The 13205-nt window shown below is 38.1% G+C and overlaps 1 protein-coding gene across 8 annotated transcripts in view; it reads left to right on the forward strand.

Moving 5' to 3' along the window:
* The window catches only part of BANP (BTG3 associated nuclear protein), a 244583-nt gene that overhangs the window by 14141 nt on the left and 217237 nt on the right, over positions 1-13205 (forward strand). For all 8 annotated transcript variants that reach the window (XR_012154540.1, XM_073308163.1, XM_073308162.1 and 5 more), the window contains exon 2: positions 10212-10362. Coding sequence is in view for 7 of the 8 variants with exons in the window: in XM_073308163.1 (XP_073164264.1) it covers positions 10293-10362 (70 nt within the window). In the remaining variant the exon portion in view is untranslated. The remainder of the gene's footprint in view (positions 1-10211; positions 10363-13205) is intronic.

Raw genomic sequence — 13205 nt, forward strand, 5'->3', positions numbered from 1 at the left:
AAAACAGAGACTTGTATCAGCTAGGATGCAAAAGAGGGGAAATTATCTGAAAAGAAACAAGACAATGAACCTGAAGAGAACAAGAGTTTCTGTAGATTGTGGAGCTTTTATGGGTTTAAAACTGAATCAGTTTTATTTAAGTTTTTAAGTTCTGACTTCTTACCAGAGGAAGACCAAACTTCCAAGATCCTTTGCTATTAAGGCATCTATTTAATTTTTCCTGTTATCATTCTCAATTTTTGGGATTTGCACTGTAGCTCATCAACACCATGTCCGAGCACCACATAATCAAAGTGATATTTTTAGGTTACCTACTTGTCTTACCTTCACTTTCATGCCAATCGACACGTACATTGGGAGGCCAGATTTCTGTGCTCTGGCTGCAGTAATATGTTTCTATAACCTGCATTCCTCTCTTTTGAGTCTTTTCAATACAGAGGTTGAAAGAATTCTCAATGCCAGCTGTACAATAGTAGCTCATTCTTAAAGGATAAACTGACCAACACCTATGCATGAGGCTGTAATGACTCTCAGTTTGTCCCCCTGTCCCACTCACAGTTGCCAGAAAGACAGAAGAGAAGCATTAAATATAATGATTTTTTTAGTGAACCAAGTCCAGTATTATGATGGTGCCTGGCTTTTTGCCTACAGGATCTTTCAGGGGCATCTCATTACAGACATACATTTTGTTTTATTCTGTATAGGGAAACTGAAAAGTATCTTTGAAATTCTTTAGCACTTTATAAACTTTCATATGTAAGCCCCATAGTCCTCGGTCAGTGGTGCAATATCTTTAGGTATGGCCTAACAGAGTCAAAAGCATTTACATTACAGTTTGGAAACTAAGAACTTCCTAATATCACATGTAATAGAGCTTGTTATAATTCTTATTATACATCGTAATATCCTAGTATTTTTATAATTAAACAGTAACAGTTGTGGTCCAGTTTAGTTACAGAATATAGGGTATAAACAATGAATGTTTTTACTTACCATTTTTGAGTAATGTGGAGTGGGAAGAAGAAAGGTAAAAGTTCAGAAATTTTAAGATGCGTTTTTTTCTCTTCATAGATTACAGTGCAAGTCAATGCAGTGTAAAATCGGACTTTCTATTTAAAATACTTTTGAGGTTTCATATTTCTATTTCCAACATGTTGGTGCATGAAGTCCATAGGAGGCTTGGCAGTTCTTCTGTTTACAATGCATTTGACCTTATACACTATTTAAAAGGCTTCTTTTTATTATGTTATGTTATAGTATGTAGATATATAATGTATTTTGTGAGGGAATTATTCAGTAGTGTAGGAAGACTCAGTTCTGGCTGCCAAATGGAGTGACTCTCGTCTAGACACAGAGCCAGACTTTGGTTTTATAAAGGTTTTGAAAGTCAGAGAGGTGAAAGCCTGCGAAAAGCACTGTTGGGCCCTGATCCAGCAAATATTTATGCACTTGCTTTACTTAACACATGGTGAGTAGTTCCATTGACTTCAACGGGACTGCTCACAGTGTGTAAGGTTAAGCATGTATTTAAGTCTGTAGGACTGAGGCCTAAATCAGTAGTACCCATGCTGGATGCAGGGCAAATAAAGAAGGGGTTGACTGGTGGCATGGAGAAGAAAATATATATTTGCAACAAAAAAATAACTATTTGAAAATGTGTGTTTGTGTTTATCAGTTTTTCCTCTTCATTGGATTTATTCTTGTTTAAAGCAAAAGAAATGTAATTTAAAGTTTGGAGCAGGCAGAGGGGAAGTAAAATGTCACATTTTGGATTCTATGGTAAACTGGAACAAATGTCCTCCTGTTACATACAATTAAAGTATTGTAGCAATCTGGCCACAGTAAAGTAGCACTCAGGAACATCAGCCAATATTTGCAGTCACTGAAACAGGATCAGCTGAAGTATACATTTCATGTATTGAAACTCTACGTTTCTAAATCACCTTATTCATACCCCCCCCCCCAAATTAGTTTTACAAAGTAAAATTATGTTTAATTGATACATGTTTGTATGTTAGAAAGGCTGTTGACCACACACCTGTAACTTGTTTTCCCACAGATTTTAGTATTTTAAATTAAATTTAGCCAGAAAAGATAATGCAGTCATATACATTTACCTATAAATATTTGTGTTCTTAAAGAAACATGGAATGTAAACAAAAATAGTTCTACCCTTGTCAGCTCTACCTGTTTTACACTGGTGCTTGTTTACAGTTCAAACATCACAAATAGGGCTCCATGTATTTGTGAATAAATGCTTTCAGGTAAAAAACAGAGTTACCTCTCTGTGGGGTTTCAGGCAGCTCTCTGTCTTTGCCCCCTTTCCCATTTATGAGTCTGCACGCTTCCTAATCAATTTCACTGTTGGAGTATCAGCAGTGATAGTAATAACGTTAAAAAAGCCCAAAAGCTGTTCTCAGCTCTGTACATGTGCCATCAACGGGCCTCTCTTCCCTCCCCCCCAAAAATTTGTAAACATAAATATTCTATTAAGTTGAAAAAGAAACAAAGTGTGGGAGTCTGGAAGGTAACAATACTTCAGATATTGGCTTCATTAGTATTTATTGTTAACCATACTTGGCTCTGTACAGAACATAGATTAGGTAAGGTCCCTCAAGAAGCCTACAGTCTAGGTATTGTATTTATTTGAATTAGTAAAAATTGTCTCTTCAAGACTCAAGTTATTTTATAGTCAGTCATTCTACATTGATCCAAACCCATTAGATGGAAAAACATCAAGGTGACAATATTCAGAAAACGTGTTAGGCCACGCCCAGAGGGATTAGGGTTGGGGTGGGAGGCTGAGGAGAGAGTGAGTCTTTAGAACTGAGGAACTGCCACAGTTTAGTTAGTTCTTGAACAACAAAAAAATCACTCCAAATAAGATTAAAGCAATGCTTCATTGAACCAATCGAAAAAGGTTGCAACCATTTCTTTTGGTTCAGACTTTGTCTCAGTTTCAAACCTTATACTTTTTTAATTTGAATCTTTATCTCAAGCTCTGTTAAATGAACTTCAGTTTGGTTTTCATAGCCTTTTGCTAAGAAGAGTGTAGAACTGAGGTGAAACCAATGAACTAGGGTACACTGTTTCCACGAAGTAAGCAGATTGGTGTGCATGAGAGAGGGGACTGGCACTCGAGTGTAACAACATAGGGTGTGTGAATTGCTAACCTGCAGAGGGAAAGAGCCCAGAGCAGAGCAGCCAAAAGCCACTAGCTGGAGACAATTTCCTTTAGTGGGCACAGTCAGGGCTCCCTCCTGCTGTAAGCAGGTGGTAGTGATTTACCCCCGATACTTCAGGCAACCCCCGAAAAAGTCACAGCCAGGAGCTCCACTTGCCGCTGTTTCTTTCCACCAGCTCTGCTCCCCTGTTTCTTGCCCCATCCTCCTCACAGATATCCCAAATTTTCCTAGACCTTCTATCGCAGCCCAACATCCCCATGTTTCCTCCATGGCTTCCCTCAACACCCACATTCTAGCTCCTTTCCCCCTTCCTACTCTTCTACCTCATTCAGCTTTTAAACACTGACACATATCAATACTGATTCTTTCCAGATGGCAAGATGAATTCTGATCAGTGTTGATTTCCTCTGGAAGTTGTACCTAACTTTATCAGCCATGCAAAGAAGAAGAAAGGAAAAAAAGAAAGAAAGGAGAGTGGGAGGGGATTGTTCCTCCAGCAATAGATCTACTTCAAACAAACAAAAAACAGTACACATGCTTACTTTGCAAATCTATATTACTACCGATTAGCAAAACCTCCTGGCCTAATGATCCCTTTACAAATTACAGGAGCTATTACATTAACTTCATCCATCTGTATTTTAGAAGGTGGCATTTCAAAAAATACTTGTCTTTGTAGTAGCACTTAGAACATGAATGAGTCACTGAGATGATTAAACCTAAAGATATATACTAGTTCCTTGCCTTCCTGTATCCCAAGAAAAAATTATCCTTCCAAAATTTGGGGAAATGTTCCTAGATTCTGAGAGAGAACTGTTATCATTACAGAGGAGTAACAGACTACTGTATATTTTGATGATGGAAATTTTTAATCCTCTGAAGGTTAATAAATCTTCATCTACCAAAACTTCATAAAGTTAATTTCACTTTAAGTCAATTACAAGTTTAATTTAGAGACTGAACTGTGTTCACTATCCTGTATCACATTTAAAATATCAAAAGGCAGAGAAGGGTGATAAAGAGTTCATGGTGTTCAGATAACTGCTTGCTGAGGCAAAGTTAACAGGTTCAAAAGTACCTGACTGCTTTCTGCCATAGAGAAATACCCCAAACTGTCATCTTGTCAGATCTCATATGCAAAGGCTGCACGAGTGCTTGCAATGGGAGACTTTTAGGCGAAAATAGATGATGTTGCAGCAAACAGTCCTAGTAAATGTGTACATGGGACCTTTTCCTCTTTATCCTATATACCTTTTATTCCTTGTCACCCAACCCCACCTCTCACTTGAGCATCTGTATCTTCCTACTGCTAGTCCCTAGCCTGCCAGTCAGCATAAAGCGTTCAATGTTTGACAGCAACCTAAAATTTTAATTTTGTTTTAATTTTTCCTGGTAGGGTTTGAGCAAAATTCAGTCAGACATTTTTGGATTAGTTAAGTGGGAAGAAACATCTTCTTCTACTATTAAACAATAGGCCATTTTTATGCACAGAAAACTTGAAAACAGACGAACTTAAACATAATGCTATATGTGGTTAACCCTCACTGAGGAACTGTAATTGTTTTCTGGAACTAAAGCATGCGCTTGCTCCCTGCTGGGAAATTGCAAGCACCTTAAACTGAAAATAAGCATTAATTGAAGTGTTTCAAATAGGAGAGTGGATAAAAAGAGATTTTTTATTTTTAATTAAATACAAGTTTCTTTTTTAAAAACAAACCTATTTGAAATTGACAACTTATGTTAAGGCCTAAATTCATTATAATATATATTAAAATCATTTAAATTAAATGCAAAAAATAATATTAATCAGTATATGTCTGCTGGCAAGTTTTAAAGAAAGTCAAACCATTGAACTGGTGGAAGTCACTGACTGAGCACCAACAAATTATGGTTCCAGAAGTGCTAAACCAGCTTTTGAAAGCAGTAGGCTCTTCTGCAGGTGCAGAGAGAATATCTTCTTCGTTTCAGTTTATTCAACTAGTTCAGTTCAATGACTATTGCATTCAAAGTTAAGAAGCCAATTTGGATTTGTAAAAGCAGGAAAGCTTGTTTTCCACTTCCAATCTGTACATTAAAAACTAGATGTAAAAAGATAAGATCTTCTAGTTATAAAATCTTGCAGGACAAGGTGACCAAAAACAATTACTACTTTTGTTTAATAAGGTCTTGTGCACCCTACACAGTTTCTTCAACAAAAGCCAGCTTTTGTCGACACAAAAGAGGATGTATACACACTAAATTTAATGCTCCTCCCACCAACTCCCCTGCTATGCTGACATAATAAAACCACCTCAAGGAGAGGTGTAGGGCTTATGTCGGTGTAGTTAGGGTGATGCATGTTTGTGTAGACACTACGTTTCTTACATCTGCTGTTGGCTGTTGTTCATGTCAATTTCATGGCTCGAGCTCCTGCCTTCTGAGCCAGGCTCCTGCCCGGTCTCCGTTCCAAACCAGGCCGCCACCCAGGCTCCTGGCTTGGGCTGCTGCCAAGGCTCCCCACTCCCTGCCGGGAACATGGCAGTTGACCGGACTCTGGGTGTGGATCTCTGCACTGGAGGCGAGAATCCCTGGGTGGCTTCCCCCGGCTCCCAGCTGGGAATGCGGAGGCCAGAAGCCCAGGGCGGCAGCTGGGCTCCTGGTGGGGAAGTGTGTGGAGCTGAGCCCTGGCTCTCAATCCCCCACACTGCCCCTCTTCATGCCCCTCTTCAGTCAGTGGAAGCACTCCTGGTGAGGACGCACACCACCAGCAGAAGAAGGGTAGTGTGGACATCAGCCACTGCAGCAATTAATGCAATGGCTGTAAGTCAACCTAACATAGGTCAATTTGTCTACACTCTCCTTAGGAAAAAGCAATGAAAACCAAATTAAAGTTTATTTAACAGAGCTTGAGATAAAGATTCAAATAAAAAAAGTATAAGGGCTTGGAAACAAAAGGTTATAATTACAAGAAAAACAAAAAACACAATATATAACCTATACTTATTAACAAGTTACTTTCCTGTCTAGTAAGGTATTTCTCACCCACTGGTTCTTTCAGTGCTCGTCCAAGGAGGTGAGATCCACTGTTCATGAGACAACTCTCACTGGCAGAGTTATTCCTCTGTAATGGATAACTATTTGGGCCATTTCTTCTCGTATACAGTCACAAGCTATTGTCACTTAGCCCAGGAGGCCGCCTCTTCGAAGAACTCTTCTGGGGTTCATTTGTCTTTATAAACCTCCCGTCTGCATCTACTCCAGATGGTAAACATAAGCCCCGTCCATGGATGTTCAATGTCCTTATGTTGATTAGGTCAGCTCTTCGACTTCCCCTTCTCAGGTGATAGGTTTCACTCCCAACAGATTTGAAACATAATTTCCTTCATGTCACATAGCTCTAAAGTTGTTTTCTGTATAAATATTTCTCATTAACCATGACAATTGGCTAGTTCTTAGCTTTTAGCAGATACCACAAGTCACCCTCTTTGGTGAAATATTGAGAAGATAGTCGGACATGGGTAATACACGTGCTTGGGCCTGTCTGCGTTACACTGCTCCCTACCGGCCTGCTCAGGCACTTTTCTCATCATGGTGGCAAATCTTCCCATGCTAGTTGTCATTGTTAAATTGTAACAGTGATTGTAAACAGCACATTCTGTGATCTTGGAGGAGAAAGGAAGTGGGGTAGTAATGGGAAAGGCAAGCAATAATGCTGTTGGGAGCCTTTATGCACCCATGCCATGGGGCAGAGCTACTAGGTTTACCTCCCGCTGCTCCGGGGCCCCTGCACAACCACAAAACCCCAGGGCACTTGCACTTTTCTGCTAAACCATCTTGTCTCTCCAAAGCCCCCCCTTATCCCCTCATGCCACTGTAGGTATCTTTCTCCCCTCTGTTATAGCCCTTTATTCTCTGCTGCCCACTCGGTCTCCTTGGCTTACCAGATGTCTGTATGGAGCACAGCTGGGGATGGGAAATAGGTAGCTGAAGTGTCTGAGTAGTTCATAGATTTTTAAGGCCAGAAGGGACCATTGGATCAGCTAGTCTGACCTTGACCTTCTGTCCACTATTCATTGGGTAGCTCAAAACTTGTTCTGAATAAGAGGAATAACTTCTCTTTTTATGTATATAATTTTTAACGTTTCAGAAATGGATTCAGATTGGGACATTGAAAGAATGTGTGTGACATCTGGAGTTTGTGAGGACTGATTTTTCAACTCAAGGAGTCCAAAGAAATATTGGGAAAACAGCAACATTTAAAAACAGGAGCATTTTAAAATGTTTCCTCTGGAAAAGTTAATTTTACTAGGAAAATTGTGCAGAAAATTCTGTTGTCCACTGAAGACTTATTACGCAAAATTTGTAGACTAAAGGTAGGTTTCCAAAAGTGCTTAGTGCAGGCCTAATTCTTCTCCTATTGAAGTTAATAGGGGTTTTGCCATTTACTTCAGCGGAAGCAAAGTTAGACCAATGTTGAACTCTTCTGAAAACTCTACCCTAAATTTAATCTTTTAAAGCATTTTACTCCAGCTTTAATTTCAAATTTCTGTGCAATTTCTGTCAAGTTACCAGTGCCTCCATAATCCATGTATTGTGTGTGTGTATACAAATAAACACATTTTTCCTTAATGTTTTGATGGAGGTTCTTTCTGAGTCTGGGGGCTCCAGACTCATGTTGTGCTATGCCCGGTGAGAATGTAGAAATGGCAGATTCTTGTTTGTAAAATACTATGCTTCATCATGACCTTGACCAGTTACCTGTACGCAATGTCTGATTTATTGAAAATATGTTTAAAAAAGGTGAAAATTAATAACGTTATGAGGAAATATTACCATATATGTGTGCCATTTTATAAATTACCATATCTTGGCTGTTTTAATCCTTTATATTCATTAACTGCTAAAAGACATCTGTCTAAGCTAGGATAAAGTGGGGCTTTGTGCCTGGAATTGTTTTTGTTTTTTTTTAAACATATGCGAGTATTTCACCAGAACATGACACAAGAAGCTGGGAGTGGAGAAAGGAGGTCAGAAACGGGAAATTGTTTTTCACTTGCACTAAGGGAGGGCTTAACTAACTTGAACTAATTTTGTTATAACAAATGGATTTTGGAAGCGGAAAATGTGTGTATTGTATATCGGACTAAATTGAATTTAAACAAGTGAGTTACAGATCCCTTGAAAGTGATTTATAATATGCTGATGTATTCATAACTAGAACAGCACTGCTGGGCAAGGCTAAAATGAATCATGAAATATTTACTGCTATCTAGTGTTGTAAATACGGTTTTTTAAAAAAATCAAGATTTGACAGTTTGTCCCTTTTCTAATGTGTGGATTGAAAGATGCATCCCTTCAGATTAAGGGCAGGGTTCTGAATAGTACGCAGTTAGTGACATTATGAAACAGTAATTCTAGCACAGCTGTTTTATTATGTTAAGACTGGCCGGTTCCCAGGACTTCTGAGAAATGGCAAATTTAACTTGCCAAAATGGCAACCACATGCACTAACCTATTGCCAGTTTTCTTGGGCACCTTGCCATAGTCTATACAATCCCAACAGTTTTCATAGTGATCAGAATTTCAAATGAGTCAATATTGGCAGCAACATCATTTTGAGTAAACAACTCTGATATTCTGTGGCATCCTCATTCAAAAGATACAGGCTTTTCTAATGAGCAGCTGCTGCTGAGGCCAATCTCAGAAGTCGTTGGTGACACTGTATTGTTTTTGAAAAAATTGCACTCCACCTGCCTGGTTTAATTGCTTTCGTGTGTTCAAGTGGAAGAAGGAAAGAGGAAAATGTTTATGCATAGTTGGATTTGATTCAGTGTCAAGGTTAAGGGATAAATTGCCATTTCCATTGGTAAACCTCAAATTATCCTACTAGTATTCTTTGTGCCAGGTATTAAAAAAGACTGGTCTTCTGGCATGCATTGTCCATCCTTCTATAACTGTGGGGAAACACAGATGTGAACTGTTCCTATGATTTTAATTCAACTTTAGTAACCATATTAAGGAAAATCTTCAGCCTCTAAAGACCTTTGACAGAGAATTCTGCAGGAGCAGGGCTGAAAAATGTTTGGCTCTAGAATCAGGACCATGCTTTGGAAATAGATTTAAGCTTCATCAGCACTGAGCTGTAGAAATGCCAGGCTGAGGTTGGAGCCAAGAGAGTAAAAATTGAACTTTGGTTCAAATTTAGTTTTAATTAGCAGCAGAGAAGTCCCTAATCTCAGTGTGTGTTAACCAAGATTTTTACAGATCCCACAGGAATGTCACAGTTGCAGGGACAATGTCTCTATATATGTTTGTACGGGGCATTGCACAATGGGGGTGCAGTGTTGGTTTGGGTCTTTGGATGCTATTGCAATATAAACATTTAAATAATGTACCTGTTTTAAAAAAGCTTGTAAATGAAAAGAACCCTGCAATTTTGGAATGTTATTCCCTTAGTAAAGAGGCCAAAGTGTCTTCTGTTTTATTTCTTTCTGTAAATGTATGTGTAAGTATTGTTGTTATTTTTAAAAAATAAATTTTAAACAAAAATTATATTTAAAATAAAACACAAACACTTTACCGTGTATTTAGTGTTGGTGAATGGCATTGAAGTGCCAAACTAGGGAGTGAAGGGACTGTCTTTATTCACAGAAGAGATACAGCACATGCACTGGGATAGTGCAGGCTTTCCTCACAGGTCCAGATAGGACCAACTCAGAAGTGACAGGGGTATTTCAGTCTTGGTCCTCCTTGGAGAGCTACCAAACAAAGTGGCAATTAATGGCAGTTGACATTGTAGTTTCTGTGATATGGACATGTGACCGCTAGGAACTGGGCCAGTATTTACCCTATCTATTTCACAAGGATCGCTGAATGTTCATTAGGTGGCCATAACCAAACCAATCTGGATTTGAACCAATGACCTAAAGGTGAAAGGCTCTGATTCTCACTATCAATCCTCTGAGCCACAGCTCCTTTTAAAGAACATGAATAAAGTATTAATTTACTCTGTGTGTTAACATTCTTTTTTTTGCTGCTGTCTTTCAGGGTTGTACGAAGTGGCAGACCTTAGAGTGTGAGTTTGGGGCCTTCCGTGGTATTTGAGCGAATATTGTTGCCTGATTCTGAATGATGTCAGAACAGGATTTGGCAGATGTGGTTCAAATTGCAGTGGAAGACTTGAACCCAGATCATCCAGGTACAGTAGGGGGTAGCATTGACACAAGGAAGAGCAGTAAAATGTTATCTTCTAAACAGGGAATAAAAATCACTGTTGGGCTCATTTTACAAATTCAAAATGGTACAAAAGTTTCCTAGAGAATTTAATTCTGCCTTTAAAAATGAGTTTGTTAACATTACATTCCAGTAACTTTATCAACATGGCCGGAATTTTCCTTCTAGAACAGTTGTTTTTAACATTTTGCATTTAACATCTTTAAAAATAGAGGGCTATATCCTCTCCCTGTTCTTTGTACAGAAGTAGTTTTGTGTAAAAAATCTAGGGTTAAACATTGCCTACAGTAAGTTTTTCTTCTTGCTGAGCATCTTTCTCAGGCTTTCCTCCAAATGAGAATTGCTACCCAACAAGTTATGAACCATAACTTTATAGTTGGTGTTTATTATTTCTTCCTTTACATGATTGAAATTCTTTGTATTGTACCAAAGTGGTAGCAGATTGAAATCACCTCCAAAAGCATTATTGTGACATTCGTTGTTCTTGAGAGTTTGTTTGTTAAAGGAAAATGTCAGTATTGGATGCTAGTTATTGGCCTCAATCTATATATGGAGGTAGTGGGTCTATGTGTATGTGTAAATGTGTGCAGGAACATTTGTAGGATTGTGCCCATAATTTGGGAAGACACTGATGTTAACAAGGCCCCATTCCTGCACTCAGAATCACATGGGTGAACGAACCTCTGCACTAATGAAGAACTCCAATGAAGCTGTTTGGGTTCTGCATGTGTGCAGTGGTTTACCTATATAGTTCTCATAGCAAGACTGGGGACTAGCTTTGGAATGCGGTATTAGATGATATGAGGAAGCAATGAAACACCGAAGACATTGTAAGCCTATTTGGTACACTTTTTTTCTTGTTTTTGTCCAATATATATATTTAGGACATATTACTTGTTTGCGGGGAGCTATGTTATTTATTTAACTTAGGTTTCTGCAAGATTTATTAATGCCAAATGCATCGTCGTGAATAGATGTTAATATCCAAGTGCCTAGATGCTTTGATAGGTACCTTTAAACAACAAATGTAAATAAAGAAAATCTAGAATAAGAGAGGTCACAAAAACGTTATATTGGTACATCAATACTTTTTTGATGAAGTTTTAAAAAAAGGTGAGAGGTGTGTAGTATACAAATGTAATTTATATACTAGTGATTATTTTAATTTATAGTATTAGAGTTTGTTTGCTGTAAAATGCTATATCCATGAAAAAGATCTGGAACATTCTTGAATTTTTTCGAGTAAACATGGTTTTACATCAACATGAGGAAATTCACAGCTGAGTGTAGATCTTAAGAAGGCTGAATATTTAAAATATATTTCTCAAAAAACAGACTACAAATCCCGTAGAAATCATCAAAACATAGGGCTGGAAAGGACCTTGAAAGGACCCTGTGCTGAGGCAGGGCCAGGTATACCTAGACCATCCCTGACAGGTGTTTGTCTATCCTGTTCTTAAAAACCTCCAGTGATGTGGATTCCACAACCTCCCTTAGAACCTTATTCCAGAATTTATACTTAGAAAGTTTTTCCTAGTATCTAATTTAAATCTCCCTTGCTGCAGATTAAGCCCATTACTTCCTTGTTCTGTTTTCAGTGGACATGGAAACCAGTTGATCACCATCCTCTTTATAATGGATCGTACCATATTTGGAGACTGTTATCCGGTCCCATCTCAGTCTTCTTTTCTCAAGACTAAATATGCCCAGTATTTTTAATCTTTCCACATAGTTCAGATTTTCTAAACATTTTGTCATTTTTGTTGCTCTTTTCTGGGCTCTTTCCAATTTATCCACATCTTTCTGAAATTGTGGCACCCAGAAGTGGACATAGTACTCCAGCTAAGATTTCACATTTGCTGAGTAGAGAAGTACAGTTACCTCCGGTGTCTTACATATGACACTCATGTTAATGTATCCCAGACTGATATTGGCCTTTTTTGCAGCTGCATCACATTGTGGACTCATTTTCAATTTGTGATACACTATAACCCCCAGATCCGTCTCATCAGTACTACCACCTAGCCAGTTATTCCTTATTTTGTAGTTGTGCATTTGATTTTTAGCTTCCCTAGTGTAGTACTTTGCACTTATCTTTATTTAATTTCATCTTGTCGAATTCAGATCAATTCTCCAATTTGTCACAGTAATTTTGAATTCTAATCCTGTCCTCCAAAGTGCTTGCAATCCCTCCCAGCTTGGTATCATCTGCAACTTTTATAAACATATGCTCCACACCATTATCCAAGACATTAATGAAAATATTGAATAGTACTGAACCCAGGACAGATCCTGTGGGATGCCACTAGATATGTCTCCCCAGTTTGATAGCGAACCATTGATAACTAGTCTTTGAGTTTGGTCTTTCAACCAATTCCATCTAGAACAACTTTGCTTATGAGGATGTCATGTGGGACTGTCAAAAGCTTTTACTAAAATCAAGATATATCATGACATGCTGCACTCAGCATTTCAATGTTTCTCTTTATGAATACGCCATTAGAATTATTTCATAATTTCTCATAATATTGAGATGATTTTCCTCATTCAAAAGTAAGCGAATTACCAGTATTGCAGTAGTTTCTCTCCCTTGAGATAAGCTCACCATTATTTTTTCTAGATAATTTACATGAGATATTTAAGAAGCTAATATGCAACACATCATACTTAAGTTGTACATGGACATACCAAATATGTACAGTGCTGGATATTTTCATTAGTCCAGGTTATGTATTTTAATACTTAGGACTGACGTTGTTTCAGAGAGAAATATGAGAGCATATAATGGATCAAATAATTGAAATATTC

Source organism: Lepidochelys kempii, chromosome 12 (assembly GCF_965140265.1).
Source record: "Lepidochelys kempii isolate rLepKem1 chromosome 12, rLepKem1.hap2, whole genome shotgun sequence".
In the NCBI taxonomy this organism is placed as follows: Eukaryota; Metazoa; Chordata; order Testudines; family Cheloniidae; genus Lepidochelys; species Lepidochelys kempii.